The sequence below is a fragment of the Diplotaxodon limnothrissa genome, linkage group LG6, assembly GCF_057381915.1.
Source record: "Diplotaxodon limnothrissa isolate DT_005_m linkage group LG6, D_limnothrissa_male_GT1.1, whole genome shotgun sequence".
NCBI lineage: Eukaryota > Metazoa > Chordata > Actinopteri > Cichliformes > Cichlidae > Diplotaxodon > Diplotaxodon limnothrissa.
The window spans coordinates 33,595,100-33,612,242 of record NC_140601.1 but is presented as its reverse complement, the minus strand read 5'-3'; the positions used below and the strand labels follow the sequence as shown (position 1 = coordinate 33,612,242).

At 41.5% G+C, this 17,143-nt stretch overlaps 1 protein-coding gene across 2 annotated transcripts; it reads right to left on the bottom strand.

The window, feature by feature from the left end:
• Window positions 1–3,972: 3,972 nt before the first annotated feature.
• Window positions 3,973–16,883, bottom strand: epn3b (epsin 3b). 2 transcript variants are annotated; one of them, XM_085356226.1, is made up of 12 exons: window positions 16,868–16,883; window positions 11,326–11,381; window positions 10,996–11,154; window positions 10,687–10,770; window positions 10,250–10,547; window positions 9,800–9,918; window positions 8,441–8,527; window positions 5,832–5,955; window positions 5,562–5,732; window positions 5,072–5,167; window positions 4,355–4,648; window positions 3,973–4,265 (listed from the first exon to the last, which is right to left on the bottom strand). In XM_085356226.1, the coding sequence occupies exons 1-12, from the start codon at window positions 16,881–16,883 to the stop codon at window positions 3,973–3,975; spliced, it is 1,797 nt and encodes a 598-aa protein (XP_085212352.1). The 2 variants fall into 2 exon arrangements, with proteins under 2 accessions (XP_085212352.1, XP_085212351.1); XM_085356225.1 differs by lacking the exon at window positions 16,868–16,883 and having other exon boundaries at window positions 5,562–5,741; window positions 5,811–5,955; window positions 11,326–11,394.
• Between the last annotated feature and the right edge of the window lie 260 nt (window positions 16,884–17,143).

The following is a 17,143-nucleotide window of genomic DNA, read 5'->3' as shown; positions in this document are numbered from 1 at the left end:
AGTAAATGGAAGAAGATTTATCCCTATAACTCACTAAAGTAAACAGCTGGGTGTGTCGTTCTGGCTTCTTTGTTCTGTTTGGTCAGACTCAGCACTGATGACATACAACTGTGCAGCTCTTAGCTCTCATGTTGAATAGGGACCAGATCAGTGTGTTTTTCATGTTAATGTTGGCAGCCATAGCATGGGATGTTTGTCTTGGTGAGCAGACAGAAAAACAGGATGGGCCATTGTTTTATATCATAGTTTTTATTTTCAAAAGTAACAGAATCACGAGGGAAGATTGTCTGTGTGTATAGGAATTAGTGATGCTGAAGTCATAATATCTAAACTCTGTTACACATTAGCTTCACTTCCACTGTATAGATTGCTAAACCCCCTTGTTATTCTCAAAATAATCCTCATTTGTTCTTTTTGTGCACTGATAAAACCATTCATGAGCAATAAAAAGAGAAAAGCCTAGAGGAACCAAGCTGCTTAACTTGTATATTATCCACTTTATGAAGACATAAACTGCCTTCCTCTTCTGGTTAATGTCCTGAGATAATTTTTAATGAAGTTCTGAATTTTATTGCACACACACGGTCCTTCTTAATCAGGGCATTGCATGGACAGGATGTCGTTTAAAAAACTGTTTTAAGTGAATACACACTGTGTTTATGTGCACGTGCTGAGACTAATTGTTCCCATGTTACTGTAACATCTCAGTCAGGCTTAGCTTAATCTATAACTCTGAATGATCCTTTAAATTGGACAGCTGCTTCACTGCAGGCCAGGAACAACAGCTAGTGTCATCAGATGAGGTCCAAACCAGGAATTATTTTTTTAATGTATGATAAGTGGAATTTAGATAACATTTAGACTCAATGCACAGATAATAATAATAATAATAATGGATTGGATTTATATAGCGCTTTTCAAGGCACCCAAAGCGCTTTACAATGCCACTATTCATTCACTCTCGCATTCACACATTGGTGGAGGCAGCTATGGTTGTAGCCACAGCTGCCCTGGAGCAGACTGACAGAAGCGAGGCTGCCATATCGCGCCATCCGCCCCTCTGGCCAACACCAGTAGGCCCACACCTGCGACAATGACCGTTTGCTCTTATGGATGCGTGCCTGTATGTGTAATCAGTCTCTTATTTCTGTCTGCAAACGGCAGTCTTATTTATCTTCACTAGACTGTTGCGCTGGAGGTTATGAAGCAAGGCAGATATTAATTTCTGACTGATAGAGATAGATAGTCGTAGTGAGTCATGCAAGATTAACTAAAACACAATTAGAGGTTCAAGCAGAGGTTATGTACTGGCTGGAAGTGAAGTTTATCTATTTCCTTGCAATGCAGGCCCACAAGGTCTCTAAGAACCTAATCGGTACTTTTGCATTAGAGCACAGTCTTCACTCACACTTGCAACTGTTCCCACAATCACTCACTGCTGCCTGTTTACCCCCCACCCCTGCCTTCACCAAATCAACACCACATGGCAATGTTGTATATCAAATGTGCACACCAGTTGATTTACTGTATCAGAAGGTTGAGACTGCAGCTGTTTAGATCTGTGATCAGACTGCACTTGATTTTGTTTGGACAGAAATGCCAGACATTAAAGAGAAAGGGAAGTGTGCGAGTGTTTCTGGGTGTACAGGCATGATTGGATTTTCTCGATTCATTTAGTTTCACTTTTGGAAACCCAGATATTTGACCTATTGAGAGTTTGCAAGAAAGCCCTTTTAGTTGTTTTAATTGATCTTGGAGCCATGCAGATAGGAAGCTGACAAATACCATTATGAATGGGTAATAAATGGAAAATATCTAATGATAGCAGAACCTTAATATGGAAATATAACTTTCCCTCTCATTTCATAACACCCCTCAGATTTTTCTCCGAGCAAAGGCAGTCCAAAGACCTGCCTGTGACACTAAAAGTCTAATTTTCAGGGTTCTGATGTCTTGTTTTAAAAATGTTAACAAACTACAGTGTGAGGAATCGATTTCTTTACAGTTTCTTCTTGATGCATGTGTAGATTAAATTGTACATATGAAAAGATCTTTGCAAACATCTTCTGAAAGCTAGATGATTAATAGAGTTAATCAGTTCCTTACATAAATTTATGTGCAACAAGTAAGATGTTTGGTTGGATTAAAAGCTTGTTTGCACATGGCTAGAGATCAGCTGCTATGGTGCAACAATCAACACGGTGATTACCGTGAAATGTTTGAACTGCTTCTTGGAACTTCAAGTGTGCTGACTACCAGACAAGTAACCCTATCTGTCTTATATCCCAGGGGTGATGTTGCCCAGACTGCATTGCTGCAAAACATGCAGGGCATTAAAACCGTCTTACACAGCACTGCCATCTAGTGGTCATAGTTCAAAAAAGGGGTTATACAAAAAAAAAGACAATACTTCAGAAATTATAATGCAAACACCATCAATTTATTGGTATAATAGTTAATAATACAGCATTATCATTCTGTTAAATACATATGTACTAAGCCTGTGTGTATTTATAGGCAGGCATTTCACATTCAAGTCCAGGTTCAGTGCAGTAATGACCAAACATCTCTTATTCATCTCAGATTCTCTTGTTCCTAACACTGACATGAACAAGGAGCAGAGGAGAAGAGGAGCTACAGCTCAATGAATTGTTCTATAATCTGTAATAACTTCATTTAGATCTGTTCCGCCACATCTCCTTGCTTCCTTGTATATATTCTCATCCTCCCATCGTTTTTTAATCAGAAAAAAATAAAATCACCTATTCTCCTGTTTAAAGTCAAATACTTTTCTATTTAGTGAGGTTGAATCGCATTGAAAGAGGGGCAGTCTCCCTGAGGTCCTCCTAATTCAGGGTGGCCAATTCATTTTCCCAAAGGGCCACATGAGTAATCGGGACTGTTGTGAAGGGCTGCGCCCCATAAGCATATACAGAGTTGACATTATTTCCCAGCAGAACTGAGTTTGGCTTATCGGTACATTCCTCCAAACAGTCTCAGTTTCTCATGTTGCCTGTGGGGGAAATTAGTTGTACACCCCTCCCCTAACTAGTGCTAGCATGCACTGGTTAAGAATGCATGGTGGGTAAGATGTAGAGACAGGCACGGGGGGGGGTTAAAGAAGTGATCACTTTAGTGCCAGATTGTACAATTGAACTTAGGCTAGGCTAGTCCAGTTTTGAATCCATCAGGATCATGTTGAGGCTTCTTATCTTGAAAGATAAATAACCAAGCTAACTTAGGATCAGATGCTATTGAGATTGCAAGGCAGCAAGGCAATGCAAAATATATATTATAATGTAAAGGTGGGAGGGAATTGATTAGTTCTTGTCTATGCTTTCTTAAATCTTACAGTACCACACTTTTGGACTTTCTCAAGTGACAGAAAGCTCTAGATGTCAACTTGTTGAAAAAATAGGATCTATTTGAAGAGCTCATCTCAGGTGCTCAAGAGAGTAGCGTAGTTTGGAATCCTGGGTGGGGAAGGCATTCATGCTTTTGTCGGTGAAGCAGCAGCGGTAAGGATCCTGGTGAAGCTTCGTAGACAATCAAAGAGTGTGGCTTCATCCCAGGCTTTTAAAGGAAAAGTTCAGGATTGAAAAGATACTTGGAGTTGTCTCTTTTGATGGGGAAAAGGCATTAGAGGGACTGTTGAGATACACCCTGTTAGTTTGGTGCAGTGTACATGTTTGTTGTGTCTGTGCACCCTAAAGTGCGCCTGAGTGCATGTATAGGTGTGTGTGTGCGTGAGCGAGCTTTTCTTCAAGAGTTCAGGTTAAGTAGCAGCTGTTGTGTCCTTACACAGACACAAATACATCCCATCCGAGTCTACTTCAAGTGTGCACAATGACATCAGACCAGGACCCAGTTCAGGCTCGCTTAAACTAGTCTCATTGCAGTTAGCATAGATTAACCCAAAAAGAGTCAGTTCTGTCTCTCTCTGCAGACCAGAGCTTGCAAGATGTTAGAGTCTCAGAGGAAAGGGTTGTGACTGTGTGTTTGTGACTGAGTGCGGGGTGCTGGTCGTGGAGAAAGGGGAAGCAGGGGCTGTGGGAGGTTAGAGGGAAGGTCCAGGAGTCCAGCAGGAGGTTGTGTGAAAGAAGAGGGGAGGATGGGAGGCTGGTGGAGCAGTGGAAGGGGCAGCGACGGGCTGTAGGACAGCATGTGGGGGGGCAGTGGGGACGTGGAGGACGGTCGCATTTGGTTGAGGGTGAGGCGAGGCTGGTCGCAGTGAAATGGGTTGTTAGGAGATGGTGCGCTCAGACCTGTGAAGACAAAATTGTGCCACTGAAAAACTTAAAACTAACAATATCACAGTAATATTTCTGTATGTAAATTTAAAATGGTGTTTTACCTGAGAGGAAAGGGTTATTGTGCGTCTTTGTAGGGGGGTTGGGGGGTATCAGAGTGTCTAAATTCACCAGCGAGGCCCCCGTAGGTCCCAGAAAAGCCTCTGGAGTCCGACACACACGTGTAGCCGGGGCACTGAGCGGGGGTGCTAGCCGTGACAGGTCAAACATCTCCGGGCTGGCTGAATCTCGTCCGTTTACCTGGGGTTTCACTGGTGGCTCCGTTCCAAATGGGTCCTGCTTGGAGTCTAGACCAGAAAATGGGTCAGACTCTGGTTTTGTCCCAAACAACTCTGCATCTTCACAAGGCAGAAAAAAGGATTTTAAAATTAGATTTTGATGAACGATAATATTACATAATGTTAAATGTTGTACAAATGAAAAAAAAACAACAAAAAAAAACAAAACAAAGAGTTTCTGTGAGATTTAAACTTTCAGAGCTACAAAATTGTCACGAAAAGTTCAAAACCCATCTCTTGTAGGTAATAAACTACAAGAGCAGAAAAAAGTGCCATGGCATTACTTTGAACGGTACCACCCCAGTGACAAGCCATAGTACCTCTAAAAGTACAAAATATCACAGGTATCACAGGTATAACAAAGATCATATTGCATGATGTTATTCTTACTACAACCACCCGTGGTACACCATATAAGTCGCTTCTGTCATGATTTCATCTTACAGTAAAGCCCACAGTTCTCTCTTTTATGTACAATAGTACCTGTGGGACTTGCAGGTTGAGGTGAGGACACTGCGGGAATCTCCTGTTTAGGTTTCTCTTCTTCATGTGCAGCGAATGGATCCGTCCCATCAGCATCTGCACGGAAAAATGAGAATCAATGAAAACAGCAGAAGTGCTTATGTTTTTGGATTAAAACAATCAATATATATATGTGTGTGTGTGTGTGTGTGTGTGTGTGTGTGTGTGTGTGTGTACTAGGTTTACATATCTTTGTGGGGACCAAAACTTGGAACATTACTATACTTGTGGGGACCAACAGCCCTTATGGGGACAAAAACCCATCCCCACGAGTTTGAAGGCATTTGTGAGAGTGAAAATGTGGTTTTAGTGTCAGGGTTACAATTAGGTTATGGTTAGGGTTCATTTTTGATGGTTAGGGTAAGCGGCTAGGGAAAGCATTATGTCAATTAGATGTCCCCACAAAGATATGAAAACACGACTGTGTGTGTGTGTGTCCTAATGAAAGCACCTCCATCTGTTGGGCTGTCCCACGCATGATTGACAGGACTGCAGGAAGCAGGTGCTGCTTCCCATGGGTCTGTGCGTGAGTTGGTACAAGGAGCCCAAGGATTGGATGTGTTGTTGGAGGAGGGAGGGGCTGTCCAGGGGCTACCAATCACAGGAGTGCTTGAGTGGACTGCTGTTAGGGAGAGAAAAGATTCACTTTGAAGCTGCTGTTTTGAATGCACTCTTGCATCACACTGATGTTCATGTGATTTGTCTGTGATGATCCACCTACCTACAGAGTCCCACGGGTCAGAAGAGACGTTACTGGTGGGCTTAGCAGAGTTCCAAGGGTCACTAGGTGGCAGAGGGGGCTCAGATGAGGATCCAAATATGTCCACTAGATCCAACATGGCAGACTACAAGCAAAGGAAAACATCTCAGGATCAAACATTGTCTTATTTGTTTCCAGGTTTGTGTAAGTTAATGAGAAACATTCAAAGCACCCAATCCTACTGAGGACAGCCGGAGAACTCACAGAGTCAGTGTGACTGTAAAATCCACTGACAACTGTATTAACACTAATGATTTCACTTTGTATTCAAATGAAGTTAAATGAATTGTCTGAGTAAAAATGTGTTATGTAAATATCTGAGAGTCAAACTGAGTAAGAAACTATTGTACACTGAAAGTACAGAAATGTGCACTTGCTGGTGTTCCAGTTAAGAGTTATTGATCTGTTGCAATTTTCAGCTCTACTGAAATATAATGTTTTTTTCTGGGAAGAGAAATCTATTCAGTGTTCCAAAAAAAGACAAACACAGATCTGCTTTTTGGTATTAACTCATGAAAAGAAAAGATCCATGGTATTCACAGAACAATGGCAACTTCCTAAAGTCAGACTGAATCTGCTGCTCTGTTTATTCCCTTACCAATAAAGAGCTTACTGTAGCTCACTTGAAAATGTTTCTTTGCAGTTATGTTTCACTGCTGCTGCTGCTGAAAACACACATTTACAATTGCTATGATAATTTCTGACGCCCTTCTGCGTTACACAGTCCATTGCTCTATTACTGTAGAGTATAATTTATTAATAAGATCCACCACAGCATCTGCATCTTGCATCTGGTGTTTGTGCTTTATGTATGTTGTAATGAGCGTACATTATATAATGAAATGAAAATTGCTTGAGGTCATTCAGAAACGGTGTCATCGTTTCATAAATTTCTCAGGTTGTACTGTTTAGAGACCACTCTGCAGCACAGCAGTTGCAGAAGAGAATCCTACAGGACAGTAAACAGGAAGATATCTACCTACAGAGAAATTTCTATTTCTGCTCACAGAAAAGCATCAAATGAAGCTTCTATGTTATCTTTCAGACCCTGCCCATGTGGTAAAACTATATCATACTGGGCTGAACCTGCATTGTAATGCCATGTTAAGAGGAAATGTGAGTTAGAACATGGAAACAAACACCTACTTTGTTTTTAATTTAAAAAACTGAAATGGCATAAAAAACACAAGTCATCACTGCCATTTCACACAAATATGGCGACATATGATCTACTGCTTGAACTATGATTCCTGACTTTGTAAGTCAGTCAAGCTTATTTTCTCACTGCTCTTAGTTTTGCTTTACCAGTTTTCAGTTTTAATTATTTCAAATATGTTCATATCAGATTGTTGCATGTGAAAATTGAAAGGTAGCAGAAAGAAATGTCAGGTTTATGTGTTTACATTTCTGCTCCACACAAAGAAGGGTTTTGCTTTTTGTAAATTCCAATTTGACACTAGAGGGCCGCTTTCACGAGAATCTGTTCAATAGAGTTCAATGTTCAACATAATCGGTCACAAAGTGCAGACAGGGCCCCAGTGCAATCACACTGAAAACAAGCTTAAGAGAAAACTTATGTAAGTTTTAATTTTTTTAAGGAGGTAGTTAAAACAAACTGACTTTTCTAATAAAGTATACTTATATTTAGTATCTTTTATGCTAAACACAAAATCTTAAGATTTTGTCAGTGAAAGAGCCATTTAGAGGTTAACTTTTCCCCTTTTCCCTCTATTTTTCATGTGATGGCATAACAGTGATTTCGATCATTTACTAGTCCCTAAAGCGCTTTACACAACCAGTCATCCACCCATTCACACACACACACTGGTGATGGCAAGCTACATTGTAGCCACAGCCACCCTGGGGCGCACTGACAGAGGTGAGGCTGCCGGACACTGGTGCCACCGGGCCCTCTGACCACCACCAGTAGGTAACGGGTGAAGTGTCTTGCCCAAGGACACAACGACTGAGACTGTCCAAGCCGGGGCTCGAACCGCCAACCTTCTGATTACAAGGCGAACTCCCAACTCTTGAGCCACGATCACCCCTAATCAAAGTTTTAATTCTAATCTTAAAAACAGAGAGAGGCCTGAAACCTGAAGGTTCTGCCTCCTATCCTACTTTTAGACCAGTTACAAGGCTTGGGAACCTTTACATAAGACTGCAGCTGACTCTGATTGGCTTGTTGACAGGCCAATGAGTAAAGGAGCTGATGTGCTACAAGATAAGAAGTATGCTTTCAGGGAAATGTCATGCTGAGCTCAAGGTTAGACACGACAGAGTCATTATCATTCAGCAAGCACCTCTTTCTCTTCTCTCAGCTTTCAATTGTCTCTCTCTCAACACTCGATCATAAGGCTGTTTTGTTGTTTATTTTATTTTATTTTTAGGCTTGTTGTCCATCCCTGCCTCGTAGTCTGCAGCCTATATTCAACTTCTTTCTCCAAATGCCTGCCAGCAACCACCTACAAATGCATCCGCCCACCTTTTCATACAAATTCACACTCATGTTCCATGCATGTACCCACACACATGGCATCCATTGTATACAGACACATTTTTGAACTCACCTCGTGCGTCTCTGACTGGCTCTCTCTCCGGCTCTCATCCAGGGCCTTCTGTAACAGTGACTCGTCTCCTTGGCGACAGCGCTGCTCCTGCAGGGGCGGTATTGTGACATCATCAGCATTACCATCGTGGCAATGAGTGCAGACCCGCACACAAAAACTGGCATTGGTTAAACACTTTTCTGCTGCTTGGCCCAGCAGACCGAACGCGGCACTGGTGGCTGTTTTGTACTGTTGAAATATTTAGTTTACAAAGAGCAGAAGCTGGGTAAGCGCAAAGCAGAGAGAAAATCTTCCAAAATTACACATGAGAGTTGAAGCAGTACTTGTATGAAAAATCATATGAGATGATATCTCCTGATAAGGAGACAGGTGGTAAAAGCTGGAGAAAAGGAAGAAGAGGGTTAGTGAGATCGCCATTATTCAGGACTGTAACTGCCAAAAATTCAAAATAAAGAAACGCACGAATGAATGACTCAAAATACACTAAATGTGCAAAAACAGTGTTAAAAAATAAATGTAAGCGTTAATCAATTTATAAAATGCAACTTAATTGTATTTCTGTTTAAATTTGCTTCCATATTTATTTACATCACAGTAATGCGTCCTAACTCTATTTTCCCTTTAAATTTGCCATTTATTAATTTCATTCCCCGCATCTTGTCAAGTCAATTACGTTCCACTTAATTTTCAGTGTTTTATTTTTGGATAATGTGCTTCTTCTTTATTCTCCAAATGAGGGAGCTGTCATGTAAAATGTAAAGTTTGTGCCTGTTGGTTCACTGGCACCAGGTGCACAGCACAAATGACAGCCTCTAGTCAAAGAGACTGGAGGTGCTTAGCTAATGTAGCTGAAAATCATGCTCTCAGTTTGTACCTTTAATGGCCAAGAAAATGTATACATTAGAACAAAGACGAATAACTAAAAAAATGCAAATGACAAAAGAAATATCAAATTAATGTTACATTTTAAAAATACCAGGAAAATCTCAGTAAAAGCATATGAGCCATGTCGTCAAATACACAAAAAGACACACAATATTTAATAATTGCTTACTTTAAGCTCTGAGGTGTGTTTCTGTGTGTACCTGCACATGCTCCGTTAGGCTAAGGCTTTGAGCAGTCTGTAGTTCTGTGTCTCCATCTGTCTCTATGGTAACAGGGGAAGGAAGGGCTAGCTGAAGGTGGGCGAATGTTCAAAATGTTTGCAACATTTTCATTTTCATTACTGGAATCATCAAGAGGCACTGAATACAGAGGACTTATTTGTGTGTATATGTGGACAGGAGCTACACCTGAGGACATCCACATTATCATACCGTGCGTGTGTGTGTGTATGTGTATTGTTGTGTGTTGTTTTACCTTCTGACTCTCCTCCCTGCTCATGGCTAAAGCCAGCTGGAGCTGTAACTCCTCTTCCCCACTGGTCTGAGGTCGAGCCTGCTCCAGGTCTGAAGCGGCTCGAGGAGACGAGGACGAGGCTGCAGAGGGATTTTGGGAGAATGGAATAAGACCGAGTTAGGAGAAACGATTGATGTGGGGATGATGATGTTCCAGAAAGACAAGAAGCACACAAAGTATGGGGCTCATTTGAATATTTTCAGGCCTACGCTGCAGTATTGATAATCCATGTGGTTGTCCAAAGTGCTGGGTGACAGCGCAAAAAACATTTAATTAGGGATGCGGCAATGATCCTGAATTTAAATGTGTATTTTTAACTCTTGATCCATTTTCTACGCAACTTGCTATCATACAATAGAAGGCGGTTAGTGTTCCAGATAAGTTTACTCACAGTTTACTCACAATACTCACAGTTAAAGGAAGATGGAGAGCCTCTGGAGCGACTGAATTCCTCCCCGTATAGCACAGCCATGCTGGGCTGACTTGTGCGTCTGCCTGGGTGATACGCTGGGGGTATACCTCCATAAACACCTCCACCCCCTCCACTGCCTCCACCAGCCATTCGCTCCTTGGTCTTAAGGGCTTGACTCCTCTCCTGGCGCAGCCGCTCCTCGTCCCGAAGGAGGCAGACCAGTTGGCGTGCTTTTTCCCTTACGTTGGCCCCCTGGTCTCTGCCATCACGATCCACATACTGAAAGTCGCGCAGGGTCTGAACCACACACAAAAGACATCACAGTGAGTTTTTTTTAAGTATAAAATTTAGCTAGCTGAACAGACGCAGGGTTGTGGTTAACATGATGTGATCAATAAACAATGATCAATCAGCTCTTTTTGTTGCACTCCAATACCTGAATAGTGAACGCATTCTCACGGCACTGCTGGGCCACCCTTTCTGATCCTGTCTTCAGCAAGTAATCCAACAGTGTCAGGGCCTGGAGTCAAATCACGATTAGCACATTTATTCCCAAATACTTTTTGTAGTCAACATATTGTGCACATTACAACTGACATTTTCATCCAGAAGAACAAAATTTAAAGATGCATGACTGTTATTCAGTGGAGCTAGTGAGTGTCGGTGGATGGCCAACAAGTACAGAGAAGCTACAGTTTACAAAGTCAGATTAAACAACAACACTCATGTCTTTTCATGAAATCACCTTGTAGACATGTCTCCAGTTCTTGCCGCTGTCATTGAGGCGCTTCCACACCATACCCATGACCTCAGCAAACGCCACCACATTGAAGGTTAAGTCAGCAATCTCTGACATGAGAGACGAGGATGGCCCCCATGGATCGTTTGAGGTGGCCTCACGAACCTGCACGTTGGCAGCACAGGAATAACATCCATTTATGTTTTACGTCTGAGAGATCTCAAGTGCTTATCTGTATGATGGTCAGCAGTGAAAGAAGCACAGACTTTTTGTTTTTAATCTAATATGACTAATAAACAGTGACACTCGAAGAAGATAGCACATTTAATACAATACCTTGATCTCTGCTTCTGAATAGTTGTGTACAATATTCTTCACCTGCCTGCGCAGGGCTGAGGTTGTCATGGTGACAGATGATGGGGAAATATGGAGGGAGAGAAGGCGATAAACAAACGGTCAACGGTTTAAGAATGGGGGAGAAGAGGGAAATGTGGATGGGAGGAGGGGAAGAGTGGGGAGGTAGCTATGCCAGTGAAGGCTCCTCTTTTCTGTCGGGAATTGTAAGATGCCCCTGTAAGAAAGAAATGAAGATGATATATAAAAAGTATGAACAGTATGACTTTTATGAAGTACTTTTACGTCTTTCTCGATCTGCCCTGGTTGATGCAGAAACATAATGCAGCCCTCGTCTTGGGCTTGTACACATCCAATCATCAAATCTCAAATATGTTGTTATTTTAGCTGCCTTTCCACATATGCAAGCTGCTTTGCAACCCGCCAAGCTCCTCCCTTGATGCTGTCTCTAATTTACGTAATGCTCTGTTTGTTGTCACTGATGCCTGCTGTATTGTGTGTATAGTGGCGCTACCCACTCTCCTGGTGGTGTGCTTCTCTCCACACCTTCAGTGGACCTTTCATGATGATAGATGAGGACTTTGAGTGATTTCCAGACCAGATCCAGTTTTATATGTTGTACACAGTGGCTGGACATTTGTAAAGCTAGTGGAGCAGTTGCTGCTATTGTTGCATTTGTGTACTTCCATAGTCATTGATTTCACCGTTTCATATGTGCTGACTCAATCAGAAATCACCAATAATGTATCAAGAAAACCATCAACAGACTGACGCTGCCCTCTAACTTGACCATCACCACTAAATCAACAAGCTAACTTAAAAGCAATTTCTTTGTTGTCTGTGTCAATTAGAGAACAGTGAAATGACAATGTAAACAATGACTGACAGAGCGGTTTCTAGTTTGTGCCCCGTTATGGAGAAGTAGGTCATACTAAAACTCTGGCACTCAGGTGTTTGATGAAGCTACTTGGTAGCTTATATTATTCAGGCCACCGTGCACAGTCTGTGTGCGCGTAGACACACACTTGCAACCCAATTTGCTCTTCCAAATTCGTATTTCACAAAGGACATGGGGGAATTGATCATTAAGGGTTCCTGTGATACATTTCCCTCTGCCAGCGACTATAAGCTTCCACTGACACAGAACGTAATTAACCTACTAAACCAAAGCTGAGCTAGGGTGACCCCCCCTAAATTAAATCTCTTTTCATCTGTCTTCAACTCACTAAATTGTCAGATGACAGAAAATATACTTTTAAAAAAATCCCTCTAATGACAAACACTACATACATTTTTATTCCTATGTAGTTGATACCCAACTATATGTATCTATGAGGCCAGATGACTAAACTACAATAGTGCACGTCTGAAATACATCACAATAATTTTCTTCTTTTAAATTCAAGACTTTAAAGGTTTGAAACCTTTATAGTCTTGAAAAATCAGAGCCCATCATATTTTAAAGACCTCATAGTATCATGTTATCTCAATGCTTTCAGACTGTAGGCTACTTGTAGTTCCTACAGTTTCTAAAAGTAGGATAGGAGGCAGAACCTTCAGGTTTCAGGCCTCTCTCTGTTTTTAAGAGTAGAATTAAAACTTTGATTAGTGGTGCTTGTGGCTCAAGAGTTGGGAGGTCGCCTTGTAATCAGAAGGTTGGCGGTTCGAGCCCCGGCTCGGACAGTCTCAGTCGTTGTGTCCTTGGGCAAGACACTTCACCTGTTGCCTACTGGTGGTGGTCAGAGGGCCTGGTGGTGCCAGTGTCTGGCAGCCTCGCCTCTGTCAGTGTGCCCCATGGTGGCTGTGGCTACAATGTAGCTTGCCATCACCAGTGTGTGAATGGGTGGATGACTAGTTGTGTAAAGCGCTTTAGGGACTATAAAGCGCTATACAAATACAGGCCATTTACCATTTTGGACCAAGATTATAGCTAGGGCTTGATCAGGTGACCAGGAACCATGGGTTTTGACTACCGTAGGACTTCAGTGGATGCACTGAGCTCTTTTTCTACACTCACCACTTTTATTATGTTTACATACTACTGAGGCATGTCATTAAATGTTTGTCTCTACTGTATTTTCTGTATTTTGTTCTGTCTCACTATGCTCACTTTTACTTTTTTCTTTGCCGTCATCCTCCTACCAGTCACAGCAGAGGACTGCCCCTGTCTGAGCCTGGTTCTGCTGAAAAGGGACTTTTTCCTTCCCACTGTTGCAAACTGCTTGCTCATAGGAGGTCATCTGATTGTTGGGGTTTTCTCCTGAATACAGCGGGGTCTTCACCTTACAATGTCTTATAAAAGCAGCCAAAAAAACACAGAACACATAGCCAGATGTGCGTGCCTCCAAGTTTATTATCCCCCTTGTGGCAAATATTTAATAACTAATATTCAGGCTTCATAATTTTGTAATTTATTTAGAATATTATATAAATTATTCTATCTATGACTGCAATGTCATCAACCCTGTTAATTGTGCTGCTATCTATATTTTGGCCTGGTCACTCTCATAAAAGAGGTTATAGATTTAACCGAAATGCATCTTCTGACATAAAAGTTACATAAAAACTTACCAGAACCATATTACCATAAACACTGGTAATAAGCAATTCAGAAAAACAATTCACATTAATTTTAAAATACTCCTTTATACATTTAAGGCTATCAATTCTCTTTCCCTACATACCTTTCTGATTTGGTACAGATCTCCATCCCATCCCGGTGCCTCAGATCCTTCTCTTCTCTTTTCCTTTCTGTTCCTTACTCTCGTCTTATTACCACGGGGGGCAGGGCTTTTAGTCGCTTTGCCCCTCGACTTTGGAATTCCCTACCCTCTGACCTCTGAAACATCACTTCAATTCCTCTTTTTAAGTCCACCCTCAAAACCCACCTGTTCAAGATAGCATACGCTATATAACTTCTCCATGCTCTTAAACTTTCTTTTATTATTGTGTTTATTTCCTGTTTTTATGCCTGTCTTATTTGCTCTGTACAGTGTCCTTGGGTGACTATAATGTAATATATACTAGACAAAGCACACAAATTTTCTTCTAATACTATGATGGAAAACTATTTTTATAACAGATTGCTGAGCAATGCAATAACAAGGTGTTATATAAGTAAAACACTGTTTAAATAAATATATACACAGCTGGACGTTTTATTATTTGATTCCGAGGTAATGATAGTGAGCAATAGCACACGAGGATAATGATGTAGTGGTTAACACATTTGCTTGGCACGCCAAAGATATTTGGATTGCTTCCAAGTGAAGACACAAATCCCCTTTGGGGTTGCGACAGTAAGGGTATCCAGAGCAAAACTGTATAACTCTGCCAAATCAAAGCTTTTATATCTTCTGAGATAGGTTAGTTATTAATTAATTTATGCTATAGTTATGTTATGAAACAAAAGAGTTTCCTTAAAGCCATAAAGCCGTCGCCCTGCTTGCAATTAGACTTTTAGGGACGTCTATTTTAATACCAATTTATAATATAATTTCCTATATCCTTTACATATAAATATTTGGTATGTTAGGGTATTAAAATGAACACCAAACAACATATATAGATACTGAAACATTTTTTAATAATAGTCGGGTGGCATTAAATATTTTTAGTAAAATATTTCTAGTATCTCTTTCTGTATCATTTTGCTGCTTAAAAATATTTCAAAAATATGGTGACACATAATTTGAAAATAAAACAAGATTATATCATTCAAATGATGTCTTCCCTACGTAGAAATGTACTTTGATCCAACATATTCTTATATTTAATAATTGTATTAAATAAAAAAACAATTTTACATAGTAAGTTGGAACTCCCAGTACAAGGACTCTGATATGGACACTGACCTACTGGGCAGCTGGACATGCACCTGTAAGTACCATTCAGTAATCCATCCACAAATCTGCTGTGTTTAATTTGAACTTTTGCTGTAGCACAGCAGTACACAAAGACTGAAACAAGTCACAGGACGCCTTTTCCTGCTGAAACGCCAACATCAGCAGAAGCACAGAGGACATGAGATGCACACAGCAGGGACACAGAGAGCAAAACTCTGAGAGGATGATGAGTCTGAGAGGGACGTGCAAGAGGAAGAGAGGGAGTGAGTGAGAACGAAGGGCACAAAGAAGAAAGTGATGCTCAGCAACTTTACCAGTATCATCTTTCTGCACAATCATCTTCAGCTCAGATCCACAAACACACATATGCACCAACAAGCACAGGTTATTGCAGTCTGGTGCTTTCTACTTACATGAGATGTTTTAGACCACAGTTCTTTAAATCAACTTATCTGGAGATTTGAGAGCAGAAACTTCACATTGTGGAAGTAATATTATATCTCTGTGTGTATTCTCAGAGCATGTAAGTGGAAGGAATCCTGGACAAAAGGATGAGCCGGGTGAGAGGAGGTTTCATGAGTCTAACAAATACATTTACCCATTTCTAACTCTGCTATAACATACACCATTTGATTTATATATGAATCCCAATTTTCAAAGAGCAGGGGGTTTGTATAGTTTAGTATTTCCCAGATAAGTCTGTACAGCTCACTTCTAATGCACATATCTGATTAAGTCTCAGCACAGGGGCAATCTATGAATAAGAGCACTTTGGAGGTTTGGCTATTGGTCCATTATTAGATCCATATCCATAGAGTATACACGATATCCAAATGGCTCATCTGCAGGTACAACTCAAACAAAAGTTCCCTGAGCCTCTCAGTCATTTAATTGGAACCAGTACCCAGAGTATTCACTTGATTACATCATAAAGTGAATTTGTGATGTTCAGCTCCTGGAGGTGAGAGCTGCATGTATCAGCGATTTTTAAAATGTCAATTAAAATGAACAATTATCCCGTGGAGAAAGAAAATCAAGTTAGGGTGATTAACTTTGACCATCTGACGCGTCAAATTGCTCAGACACGAACGTCACTCCGTCGGCCACGTCTGTAGATGCGCATGCGTGCTGTTGAAACAGGTGAAAACGTCTGTGTTTTTCTAGCTGAATATTAGAGTCCAAGGTTTGGGAATAAACGGCGAAAACTCCTTAAAGCAAGGCTGAGATTGGAGGTCAGATTAAGCATGATCGCGTGGATTAGGGATAAAGACAGCTTCAGATTAATGTAAGCGGAAACGGGCATCATTTCCCCCAGAAAAGTCCCGAGCACTGCAATCAACATTTTTTTTCAGGGGGCAAAGGAGAGGGGACAAGGGGCCCGTGGTTGGTCTGCATGATGCCCCCCCCCCACCCACACACACACACACACTCTCAAACACACACACACTCTCTCAAACACACCCCCTCTTGCGGTGGAAACCCTGTGCGGGCTGCCATGTGAGGCAGCTTCCTGAGGAAAGCCAACTGCTGCTGGAGTTGTCTTCCATCAGAAACGCAACATTATATATAGCACTACATATAGCATTAATTTTTGGACTCACTTAAGAGGAAAGTAATTTTCCAAGAACCTCGGGAAACTATATCCCTCTCCATCATCAACCCTACAGCATGCAGCTTACCATGCCCACTGCTCATCTCTCGCCTTGCCCACTGAGCATCCTCGCCTCTCCGCTTTTCTCCTCTCCCAAGTCCTCAGCGTCGATAATATTCCCCCGAAATAAAACTGACTAAGCAGGGCAACCACAATTATCCTCCAGCGGTGCGCGTTTTGAGGAATCTTTGAAAGGGGGTGTCTGAACGGGGGGCCTGCCCTAGATGATGCGAGCCGCTCGGCCTGACAGTCAGTGGTAAAATCCGCATAGGACAAGGATAAGCCACAGCACACGGCTCTCTCA

Excerpts from the sequence above, each read along its gene's own strand:
- epn3b (XM_085356225.1), bottom strand. The coding sequence starts at position 11,394 with ATGACAACCTCAGCCCTGCGCAGGCAGGTGAAGAATATTGTACACAAC. Across the intron at positions 10,771-10,995 it reads ACTGGAGACATGTCTACAAG|GCCCTGACACTGTTGGATTA; the intron begins GTGATTTCATGA and ends ATTTGACTCCAG. Across the intron at positions 5,956-8,440 it reads GCCAGTCAGAGACGCACGAG|TCTGCCATGTTGGATCTAGT; the intron begins GTGAGTTCAAAA and ends CTTTGCTTGTAG.